The sequence below is a fragment of the Lytechinus pictus genome, chromosome 1 (assembly GCF_037042905.1).
Source record: "Lytechinus pictus isolate F3 Inbred chromosome 1, Lp3.0, whole genome shotgun sequence".
NCBI lineage: Eukaryota > Metazoa > Echinodermata > Echinoidea > Temnopleuroida > Toxopneustidae > Lytechinus > Lytechinus pictus.
The window spans coordinates 33,102,680-33,115,994 of NC_087245.1; the positions used below are offsets into that span (position 1 = coordinate 33,102,680).

Genomic DNA, 13,315 nt, shown 5'->3' on the forward strand with positions numbered 1-13,315 from the left:
TCATCAGCATATTATTATAAAATATTTCCCAAATCAAAACAGGGTGTCAAAAACATAATGTATATGGGGCACTTTATAAAAAAACATACTTTCGGAAAGAAAGACAATCATGTTTATGGCATATAATTTTGATAACATGCTCAACTGTTATATCAGAATATTAATAGTATTATTTTATTATTGTCATTATCATTATAATTATCACAGATTTTTTACTATTATCATCATTTGCTTTGTTCTTAAAAATAAAGAAGATAGAAATTGTCAAGATTAATATAAAAATGCTTGAAAGATTTGCGTTCAGAATTGACATTTAAAAATTATATTATACGGTAAATGACTGACAAGTTTTAAAATGGGCATTTTTGAAATAGATAATGAAATAAGAATTTGTACCAGTAAAAATATAAATGACGTTGACAGATGCATAATGCACCACTATGAATACATATGCAGCTAAAAACTTTGTATTTGTACATAATTCTTTTAAATAAATATGAGAGACAGGAAGAAATAGAGAGAAAACATAGATATATTATTCACAAATAAATTGCTCAAACACAACTTGGCACTTGGGAGCTCATAAATATAACATATAAAAGAGACATTAGCTTCCTTCACATCATTCATAAACAATAAAATGAGTTGTAAATATTACATATTTAAACTTGAAGGAACACAAACCATAACACAAAAAATTCTTCAATTTATTACAAATTGATATCTAAAATTTAATTATATTAACCTAGAATATGCAAGGCAAACAAATTGCAATTTATATATTTTTTTTTGGAAAAATAACTTATTCCATTATTTTCTTGAAAATGCAAAACTAACTAAAATAAAAACAAAAAACCCCAAAATATTCAAATTTGCATTAAATATATTTCTGGTGTTATTTTGATAATAAATATTTGAGAATTTCCAACAATCCCATGTGTTTATTTTCATTAGTATTGATATGGTTCACCGTCTGCCATCTACATACTCTCACTAACTAATAGATTTTTCTATGAATACAAAAAGTATCGATGAATCCAATTGTATGACAGTGTTTTCAAGTACATATGAAATATGTATATATATAATGAATTCCTTTTTTTGTAAATTTATTCAGATAAAAGAACAAAATAAAGTAAAATAATGCCATGCATTTTTTTTTAAGTACAGCAAGAAAACATTCAACATTAGAACATTCTCATGTAAAATCACATCGGTATATAGTCATGCAATATTTTTTTTTTTAGGGATTCTAATTTACAGGTCAAAATTTCTTTATTTTTTATGAAAGAAAAAAAAATCCACTCCTAAAAACACTATAATATACATAGCCTCTTTTAATTGCCCCATACAACTGTACTTAACAGTTGGTTTGCTTGCTTTCTTGGTATTAGTTACTTTGTTTCAAACTGTTCAACATTTATAGAAAAAAGTTGACATGCAAAATTCACATACAACAGTCTATAAGTCTGGGCCCCACAATCAGGATTTGCTTTCTGCAAGTACAACCCACGTCTGCCCCTAGAATCAGGATTTGCTTTTTTTGTGTTTACTATTGAGTTGACCATTTTTAAAGACAATCATGTTTAATCATATATCATACACTTCGTGAACTAGAAGTATGATATTGATTCCTTGAAACCTCCTCGAGCAATTGCATATTAAGAAAGACCAGTGAATTACACTGCTTTCTGAATGGATTAACGGAACCTGCTAAACAATGACCAACTACCAAGAAATATACTGCTTTCCTTGCCTGTGGTTTATATAGACAGGTTTCACTGTAAGCTTGTCGAGGGAAATATGAGGGGTTGTGCACAGCTGATAGAAAGTGAGTTGATGGCATATCTTTACATATCAATGGGAACAGGCTCCTTAATTAGTTCGTCCAATCTGAGTTTCATACTACTATTCAGATGTGACTAATTGTGTGAAAGGCTTAATAACAAAGGCTCACATGAACATTCAAAAGTCCCTATCCACAAATTGATCAATCATAATTAGACATACTCCTCTTTAAAATTATCACTCATTTTTACATAAAAATAAAGAAAATTCTCTGTATTTTTTTTCTAGAAAAGCTTGCAATACTGTCAATAAATACTAAGACAAAAATTTCTCAATTGTAAATTTCATAAAAACTGTACAAATCAGAGAGCATGAAAAATAGCGCTCCAAATTTATTTCATTTACAGAATCAAGGCAATTGAATTCATTCCATATCAAATCTTTTAAATTCACTGAATCATTTTCTTTCTCCTTTGAAGAGGAGCCAAATGGTTTTAGAAACATGATAAGACAATTTTTCGCTGAATGACTTTTAATGATTTATCATAAAATGAAAACATCTGACAGGTTCAAGCTGCATGTTGATTCATTTTTATCAATGAAATCGGTTGTAAAGCTGTTAAGATATGATGATATACAGCATGCAATGAGACCCAATTCATGCATGCATTTGCATTTGACTGGCTCCCTCTATAGTTCATGTTAGGAGAAGCAGAGTTCATTGTCTGTGCACTTCTCTCATTATTTGTCTCTATGCTCAGGGTGTCTTGACTGATGATTTCGAGGCGGAGCCGAGCATTACCTTGGTAACAAAACTAACAATGGCGGAGGCGGGCTGCTCGACCTCCCAATCGGCAAAGAGATGGCACTGGTTGTCTGTCAGGCTGCCTGGCTTGCGGGCAACAAATCCAAAGATTCTGCAAAACGGACAACAAAGAATAAAATGACTTTTAATGAATGTTGATGGGCATCTACTCCTAGCGTGTGCACTATGTTAGCAATCTTTTTAGATTATATATTTTATATCATCCTAATCATAATCACTATCTTAACACCCGTAACTGAATGCTTTAACATAATAAAACAAGTCGTAATTAATCTTGATTTCTCTTGATGAGAAATTAATATATACACATAGACCTCTATTCAATTGTTGGATAATCGAAATAAACATTATTGATTTTGCATTTTGCTTTTCTTGATAAGAATTTAAGATTAACTTTCATTCTTTTATCAACAAATCTTTCTTGTGTCTACTCCCATCCTAAAAGCCCAGCCGGATCTGGGACCCATTGAATAAAAGTTACCATTATGGTAAATTCCCGGGGGGGGGGGGGGGGGGGGGGGTCACTCTCCACATGGACTGCTACCCACCCGTGTCCGACAACCTCAGAAATGCACCCTAAACGGCGTAATGACATTATGTAAATTTGCAACCCTAAACGGCGTAACCCATGAGAAAAGCTACCCTAAGTGGCGTGAACGGGGAAATCCCCTAATTTGATACCCTAAGTGGCGTAAACACCAAAATCGATTAATGTGATACCTGTGGACCGTGTGGGTAACGCATGCTGCCTAGTATAGAGCCAGGTGTAAGAGACTAGCTAGAACTGTACGGGGGTACGGGAGCGAATGGTGCTGAAATGCAACCCTTTTTGCCAAAGACGTCAACGCCGCCCGAGTGCCTGAAACGGGACCCTTTTCGACGCTTTTTCCAGACGCGGTTGAGTAGCAGGCCATGTTGAGAGTGACCCCCCCCCCCCCCCCCCGGCGGTAAATTTGCCATGCAATGTTAACTTCCATGGAATCCTTGATTATGATTGGCCGTTGATCATCGTTACCATTGGATGGCAAAGTTACCATAATGGTTACTTTTATGCAACGGGGCACTGTCCCTGATTCAGACTTGATAATAATTTAACCTTTGCATGTGAAATATACAATTTAAATGATAGAAATAACTTACTTCGCGTCAGCTACTTCTTGGCCTTCTCTCCTTGGGTATCTGAAAAATAGAACAAAATATTTAAATGGTGTTAAAGAAAAAATTTCTACAGCAGCTGGGTAACCTTACAAATATGTACATCTAAACCCCTCAAACAGGGACATTCCTAATATCATTTGTGTTTTCTAGATCATTTGAAATGTTGTAATGCGATCAAACTATGTGATGCTTTGAGCATCATAGTTTGAAACCAGAATAGCTTTTCTGCAGTTAGAGTGGACAGTATGTATAAGAATCATTTCATGAATTTAGAAAGACTTACTTTCTTGTGAGTGGGTCCATTCCACAGAAGAGGATTGACTTGACAGGGTAGTGCTTTCTGAAGAATAACCTGACAAAAAGACAAATAAAAACAAATATAAATAATGATGATGCAGATGCAGATCCCCAACAGGGATATAGTCAAGGCCAGGAATTCTGAGTCAGGATGCCGCTAGAGAATAATTTCTCCCAAGACTCTGCCCAATGCCAATTCCAAGGCCAGCAAAATGTGGCCGAGGTTAGCCTTGGCTACATACCCGATCCTCGACAAAAGAAGAAGAAATTTGGCATCCATACCAACTTAATGAGCAGGACACAGATGAAACCAGATCATTCCCTTATCACTCTTAGAAAACCCAATTGCAATGGGCACCACATGACAACATTCATTTTCCATATTTCAAGTGCAAGAAAAGAACAGGCAGAAACTCGAAACTAGAAAATAAGTCAACTTGTCAAAAGTCTGAGCCACATTGTTGAGCAGGAATCCCACTGTGAGGATGCTACACAACTTTTCAATGCAGCTTTCCTGCAGTCCCAAATGTTTTTTCTATTTGTGATTATGATGATTTGTTATGAACGACTGCTTGCAGGATTCCTGCGGGGGAAAGACTTCTGACAAGGTGCCTTAAAGGAGCTGATTGCATCGCGACTTACTTTCTCTGTGTATCTGTGAGGGTGATTCCTTTGGAGGACACCTTGAAGTGGACGACAACAGCCTCGGGTTTCTTCTTGGCAGTCAATGTCTTGGTCAAGCCTTCTCGTATAGCCTCAGTCCCCGTCAAGGATTCCATGTCAACGCTGTCGATGTACAACACTTTGCACGCTGGGGAGGCAAAAGAAAGCAAAAGGATATGTAATTTAAATGAAAAGAAAGTTTCACCCAAAGGCAAGTATTGCAATGAAGAAAGGTGATTTCCATGAGCCTGAAAAAGAGGAAAGGCCACAAAGACTACTCAGAAGTCTTCGAACTTGATCTAATTTACCATGTCAAAACAGATTTGGTCTACTTAAGTCCCCATCATTCAGTCCAATCATCACTTTTTCTAATACTCAGTAAGACTAATTATAATTGTGTCTAGTGATAAGAAACTCTAAAAAAAAATTTAATGAGAACCTAATATTCTCATTATGTCTGATGTAGGATTTAGTCAAAGAGAAGTGAATATTACTAGAGCTTAGACAAAATGGAGTTGGTGTCACATGGTAATTAGACCAATTGGTAATTTGAAACAAAAAGAACCCTGTTTTTTTGATGAGGTGGGACTTCAACGAGTAGACGTTCACCTGCGATATTATCTTAACCAATTACCTTCATTGTCAACTTCAAATACCCTGTAAGGTCTTACATCACTTATACATAGATTTCAATATCATATGACCTTAACGAAATGATTGATTTTGTCACCACTCTGAGAAATCATTTGAAATGACAGAATTCAGAATCCCATTAATGAAAGGAAATTGTACCCAGCTGAGGTTGAATGGAGTTTTTGTTTGACGCTTGTAACTGCACCTTCAATCAATAAAGGTCATTAAAATGACCCGATAATAAATATATGGTTGAACCCGTCTACAAACATGCCGATTATTACTTTAAATAAAGTACTTAAGTTCTTTTTAATCTTAAATAAGAAGTACTGTGAAAATTATATAATCAGTCCATTTCCAATGAATTTGACCTCGTAAATACCTCAATGTGAAATTAAAGATTAAAGTGATCAAAATGTACATGTATATGAAATGATGTGACAAGCTAATTCACATGACTCATTACTTGGGTGAACTACACTTCATAGAATTCTGCGCAAACAACTCAACCCACTTTTTATTATCCTAAATTCAAAGTAAAACTTAAACCTGACAAAATATCAATTTCATCAATTTGGCAGGGGTTCAATAAACTTTTATGATCAAGGCTGTTCCATTGATCTTACCTGCTCCCTGCTGTAATAACGATGCTGCTGACTTGGGATCCAGACCTGCATCGGTAGCATCAGCACCTGATGGATCTAATATTCAGAGGGAGTGAAGAAAAAATAAAATACTTTCTTAAATTCTCTTGAAATACTGCTTCATATAAACAAAATAACAGGTATGTGATTAAATTTTAAAGATTACAACATATACATTGAATTAGATTTTTATCTGTTTCTTGCTTCCATTTAACAGAGATTGAGATTGTTACAAATGGACTTGACTAAACGGTATAGACAATATATGCATGGTACTCTTGAAAAGAAAGAAAATGGATTATATTTAGAGCCAAACAAGAAGAATTATTTTTGTCACTAAGTTTTTAAGAACTTTGAGATTTGGTTGAAAAAGTGATGGTAAGAATTTGAACTCTCAAGCACAGAGGTATTATTCTCCTGAGTCTTGTAACTCAGGCACGTACGAAGGGGGGGGGGGGGTTCAACCCCCCTTAGATTTTTTTTTGAAAACTTTTTTTTTGCTTGTCGAATTTTCATTCAACATGAACCCCCCCTTTAAAAAATCCTGCGTATACGCTACTGCTGTAACTCAACGGTTAGCGATTAACCATATGCTTGATTTTAACGATTAATTGTACATAGTAGTCAATGCAATCAATCGTAGCTGTGTCATTTTCCCCTTCCACAATTTTTTTTCTTTCTTATAAACCATAAACAGAACACAGTGCTCTTCGAAACACCCATAGAAAGCGCCTTATAAATGTTATGTATTATTATCATTATTAATCGTAGAATAATGAGTCTACGATCATTGCAAAGATTTGTGTTACGGGCCCCTGTGTTTAACCAACATTATATCATCTTTCAAATAATACAGTCACATCAACGAAACAGAATCCTAAGTGACCGATGATATGCCATTGGAAATATTGTAATAGCTTTGATCGGTCTGGAGTCGGTTTCATTGTGTGACCGAAGCTTATTCATCTCAAGTCACGTTCAATGGCTAAGGAGGTTATTTATGAGAAAGGAAAATAATCATGGAAGGAAAGACACATTAGGACTGATACAATCATAAAAAAGGAACAAACCACAAAACTTTCTAAATTCATCCCCAAAGTTTTCTTATCCCTTCCTAATCTGATATTACAGGGAAATGCTAAGAGCAGCATGGCATTTGTCACAGGTAAACCAGGGGAGCATTTCATAAAAGAAATAGTCATTAGCTATTGTTGTTCTAAGCTACTAAAATCCTTGACTCTGATTGGCTCAGAGCAAATTTGTCAGTGAAAATCTCCCAACTAATTTTTTCATGAAACACTCCCCAGGAGAGGAAAAAAACAAGACATTGGGGACAACTTAACAGTGAAGTTTATGAACTTTGCTGATTCAAACGACATGGCTCATAAAATTTGTGAGAGCATTAAATGATATAAGGGGGGAAAAAATGGATGTTTGCCAAAAAAGAAACCGAAGCCCTATGTAAGGTAGGCACCGATGATGCAACATATATATATATTTGAATAATATTGATAGCCTTGAGATGAAGATGTAATATAATTATGAAAATTATGGTTCAATATTTAAGAATTTGACATGATGATGATTTGAAGCAATTGAATATTCCCATGTGTCCCTGAAATTTGTGATGCAATGCATGATAATGCCAAAAAAAAAATCATAACTTGCATATAAAATTTATCACCTTATGATGAACATAGATTTGAATAGAGCCAATGAATGGAGAGATGTTACAAACTATTCTGGATAAACCATTTAAAAAAATCTATTCACAGATACTCTAGCACTTGTTCCTGTTAATGCGGTAGATTGATTGATACATCACATGCTGTAACTTGTGGCTTTTACTCAGCCGAGCAGGTTGGTGCCAAATTTTAGCCACAAAATTTACGCAAGTCATGTAAGTATGTGCATCAAATTACATGTAATTTGAAACTGTAACAATAACAATGTATTTCAAGCAAAATATAAAATGAATAGAAAATTTGATAGAAAAGTCATTTGATTGCATGATCATGTGCTTCTATTGTTCAGCAGCATTTAATTAGACCAACCTTGTTTTCAGTAATATATGTCAGTGTAAACAATATTCAATATTAAAGTTTATATGACACATTTACTAGTTAGACTGCAATAAGTAATAACACATCACAAAGAAATTAATACACCTCATGTCATACAGACAGTCCTTAAAAAAATAGAAAAGTACAATTTTGTTTAGAATGTCTTTGTAAGGATGTTTGTAAATTAATCATATTTGAATATCAAATATTGGGTCACAATGGTACAAGCTTTCCCACGGTTGACTTAAAAAGAAATTGCAAATAGTTTAATATCATTTTGTCAGAATAACAGGACTTGTGTAGATGGTCATAGATGATTTCCTCCTGTCAATAAAGGTCCAAATATTAGTGCATTAAATCAGGCAAACGTCACTGAATGCTACATGAAACAGAAGGATGATCTGACCGCACAGATAGATGGTAGCGATTGGCAACATTTACGGAACAATCATCATTTCCTTGAGCTATCGATGGCAGGTTGATTCCCTTTGACATATTGTTTACCACATGTCTGATATGTTTGCGTGAGTGATAATTTACAAATATCACGTTTTTGGAGAGAATTAATCAAATGAGATCTGCATGATTGCTCGCCTATTCTGCACGATATTGAAGAGATTCGTTGAAGCAAAACCCCCAAAACACCAAATCTATATTTAACATGTTGTTTCTCAGCAGCAAAGTTCCTACTCTGGTAGGGAAGTCAATGCCACAATACTAAAACTCAAGGCATGTATTAGAATCTACTGTTAATGTCATTAATGAACATATATCAGAATAAACAGAATCCTACTATGCAATAATCAGCTACAAGAGCTTGACAAGGACAGAAATTAGCTCTGATCAGTTCACGATTTCTCAATAGCGATTAGAAATAAGATCTTGAAAGATGTTTCCCTATTTTTTAAAACTTTTTTCTAATGACAATACAATGAACGCTATTAATTCAAACTTGATGTGAATGGATTGGCAATACATGTACATTCCCAAACCTGTTCCAAATATTGCCTCTGGAAATCTGAATTTCACTTTATGGATGAATTTTCCTCTGCTCTTGTAATGTGTACAATATTTTCTCCACTTTATATGGGCACCCCCACCCCCCCCCCCAAAAAAAAAATAAAACCCCACCAAAAATAATCAATTACAAAATATCTTTACTACAAGAGCTACATTCCACACAGACAAAACCAATTAAATATGTAGCTTTACTTTTATAAACCAGAAATGACCTGATAATTTTTTTTCTTCTGTAAGTTGACCACCAAACGTTTCCCCCAAGAATATTGCTTTTAGACCCTGGAAAGGGTTCAAACTGGACATCGATATTCTAAGCCAGGTTAAAGCCAATACCCTTAATTTTTAAAGAAAAACTTCACGTCAGCAATACAATATGAAGTTATCCTCTCAGTAAACCAGGATGAAATATGGCAAATTCACCATTTAAAAAGCCAATAATCTCTGGCGCCTCCCATGCACGATTAACAACTTCATCGCTCACTCTACAAAAATCCTGGGGATTATTGCAAAAAATGTTGATTTATTTTGCTTTCTGACAGCCAAGTTGTAGGATATTGAAAGATTGAGAGGATTATAGGCACAATGACAATTGAAATATGGAACAATAGAAACAACTTTGTACACATTTGGGACAGTTCAACTGGAACTTGGCAAATAGATGTTGAATATGGCTGATTTTGACTATCATGTTCAGGTTTTTAAAGTTCCAACTCAAGGATTTTCATCATGGTGTCCATTATATTCATCAAATATTCTTTAAAATGAAATGATTCATACTGAATTCTTCTTAAGCAATATTTGTTTTATAACTGCACATATAAACAAGCAATAATTATGGATATGTAATCAATGCTTATGGATTTTCCTATATGAATGCTAGGCAGCCATAAATCAGTTTTGTTATTCTATTCGGCTGCTACCCTCTTGTTCTTAGAACTATGTTCTTAGACACTGAAACCTATTTTATGGAAGGACTATCTTTGAATTATATTTAAACCATGACCAAATAAATATCCTGGTTCAATTCTAGTGATCCCCCATGTAAATCCATGCTATCCTTGGTTCGATGCTAAATCAAATACAAGTTGACAGAGCGATTGCTTTTACTTCATTTGTGGTGAATTTCACAATATTTGTTTCATAAAGCTCACAGCTTATGGGCAAATAGTATGGGATCCGCTTTCAATAATTATGGTTTTTCATACAAACCAAACCCTAAAAATATCCTGCAAGCAAACATGTGCTTGATGACATAAATATCTTTCTCATATTATTTCAATAATATGATGTTGACATGGTTTTCAAGCATTTTATACATTGTTCCCTTTACCATTAACATCATGGTTTTGACTATGTATTCATGGATGTTACATATCATGAATAGAACAAGTCATGTGATAAATGTTTCAGAACATATTCTTATTCCTCAAAGCACTGTCCAAGCTACTTAGAAATAGTAATAACAATCGATTTGACAGCAGGTACTGTTTGACACACACCCACATTAAGGTTTATGTCATACAAAGGCTTCCAAACAATACCAAACTCATATAATACAATTAAGAGTTGTGGAAAACGGAACCTCTTCCAAAAGTTTATTTCAAATCATAATTATGCTTGCCCTTCGTGGCTAAAAGTGAATCTTTAATTAATGTAGATAGATACTGATTTACATGATTATATTATACCACTGCATGTGTTAATAACCTCACCCACCATGAATTTATAATGATTAAAATACAGAAGATGGATAGAGAATTTCTTGTTATGTAAGTTAGAAATACCAACTGGGGCCTTGTTTCATAAAGTTATGCATGAGTTTACAGATGAATATAGAACATGACATGATTTAATGTGAGCTGAAACCCCTCCACCCCCCTCAGATTTTTTTGAAAACCATTTTTTTTTGGGCTTGTCAAATTGTCATTGGATGAAAACCCTTTTTTCCTTGCTTGCTTGTCAAATTTTCATTCAACTTGAAACCCCTATACGCTACTGATTCAATCTTTGCCAAGAACCTTTGCAAATACCTCAATACCATTCAAATCATTTCCCCAAATATGCTTTGCTCAACAGATGTGTGTCATCAGAAAGATTGTTAATAAATTTTCTTGCCAATTTTACAGTTTTCTGTTAAATCATGCATAGCCTTAAGAACATCATGATGAAACACAACATTGTGACCTTTTATAGCCTATAGCTACGACAGAAATAGGAGAAAATTAAAAATCAGTTAAAATACACTCCACTTGTTAGTTAAACATCACCCAATATTCACTACATGTAGTTTTGTTAAATCAAATTAAATGAAGCCCAGCCTGATATGATCTGCATCATCCTTTATATTTGGGTAAATATTGATAAACGACCAATTACTTACAATCATTAGATGCTGAAGAGTATTTACCACCTAAAATAATGGGTAAATGATGGATAAAATAGGTTATGATATACCTGACACCTTGTGGTTTAATTCAATTGACAAAATATTGTAGGTATTTTACAAGAGATACAAATCAATGTTAAAGTACTCAATAAAGTTATAAGCAGAAATAGGATACAGTGACTACTTTCCAAAAGAATAATTCTCAAAATAGTCAATTTTAACTTGGCATTTGGTTGGGACATGGGGTAATCAGAGGGGGGGGGGTGGGGTTGGAAGGTAGATAGAAAATCTGGATGGGGGAAGCCAAGTGGAGTTAGGGTGTGCTGGTAGATGATCTGGTCACAGTACTGCATGGGCGAGGTGGGGTTGGGGGGGGGGTGGTTGGGGGTAAACTTACCCATATACCCAGAAAGACGAGCAATATGGGTAAGGCCAACTCATGTTACAAGGGATTGGTCAGGGTGGGGTTAGGGGGGGTAGGAGGAGACAACATAAAACTGGTAAGAAATGGCTAGGGCTAACTCAGTTATAAGGGTGTGGTCTAGGTGGGGTGGGGTGGGGGGGGGGAGAAGAAGAGGTAAACCTTACCCATATCCGGTAAGACAAGCTTGATCGGCAAGGCGAGCTGTGTCAGTGTGTGCTGGTAGATCAGCGCTGATAAGCTACTGAAGATGGGCTCATTGACGCATCCTTTGAGCCTCACCCCTCTGGCGTTGGGCTCGATCAAGAAATGCCTCACCAATTCGCTCTGTGGATCACCGCCTGTGGAAAGGGGACGAAAAAAGACAGAAAGAAAATTATATTAATGATCTCTTTTCTCTTTAAATAGTGAGGAATTGATAGGTAAAATACCACTCATATTCATATGAAGCATGTGGCAAATATTGTGAGAACTTCAGGTACTCCTGAATTTAAGTAAAGAAGGGAGCAGGTGGCAAAATCTTTCGGTAAGAATAAGAAACACAAAAATTTTCAATGTGTTCAGTAAGATTAACATTGAAAAAAAAAAAACCTTTCAATGAAAAGTTCATTGAGATTATAAATAAATGTTTTCTATTTTCATGACAGTCCTTTTGGCTCATGTAATGCTGTTCAATCTGAAAAAAAAAGGCAAATGAGAGGAACAATAAGGGGACAGAATGAGAACAAAAGAAAGAGAACAAAATAGAGAAAGATGCATAGAGATATAGAAAGGTAACAAAAGTGAGAGGTAGAGAGAAAGAGGGAGAGAGAGGGGGGTGGAAGTGCTAAATCGTCTATCACAATACATTTTCCACCAAGTATAAGATCATCCTCAAGTCGAGGATTTACCAGTAATAGCATCTACAGGCAGACATGATCAATTTCCTGTTCCAGGGGAGGAATATGCACAAAAAAGAGAGCTAGTCTATGGCTTACTTTAACAGACACACACAAGAGGGGAGCAGGTGGCTGAGGTCTTATTTACAGGGGAGAGGGTAGCTAGATGTGATCCCAAATAATAAACTTCACTATGATGTTATATTGATGGATCAAATGTTGGAGGTAGGGAAGCTATCTACAAGAGATATGAATGTAGTATCTGTTGATGATTCTGAAACAAGGGCTGCGGAAGGGGGGGGGGGGGCTGAGTTGAAAGTGGGGAGCTAACCATGTTAAACATAACAATCAGATAGTCATTTTTACTTTTTTATACAGTGGGGGTGGGGGCTGAATCCTCACTAGCTCCCCAGGTTCCAGGGCCCCTTTGAAAATATAGATATATACTGCATAGGAGAAACATGGGTGGGTGGGTGGATGGATGGATGCATTGATAGACAGATTAACTGAGAGAGAAAGCTTGCAAAGAAGGGTAGAG

At 35.3% G+C, this 13,315-nt stretch overlaps 1 protein-coding gene across 1 annotated transcript; it reads right to left on the reverse strand.

Moving 5' to 3' along the window:
• Nucleotides 1–214: 214 nt before the first annotated feature.
• On the reverse strand, nt 215–12,801 carry LOC129266040 (tensin-3-like). Its single transcript, XM_064104294.1, has 8 exons — nt 12,747–12,801; nt 12,067–12,240; nt 11,473–11,502; nt 5,992–6,066; nt 4,712–4,880; nt 4,056–4,124; nt 3,755–3,793; nt 215–2,705 (listed from the first exon to the last, which is right to left on the reverse strand). The coding sequence occupies exons 1-8, from the start codon at nt 12,799–12,801 to the stop codon at nt 2,546–2,548; spliced, it is 771 nt and encodes a 256-aa protein (XP_063960364.1). The 3' UTR covers nt 215–2,545.
• Between the last annotated feature and the right edge of the window lie 514 nt (nt 12,802–13,315).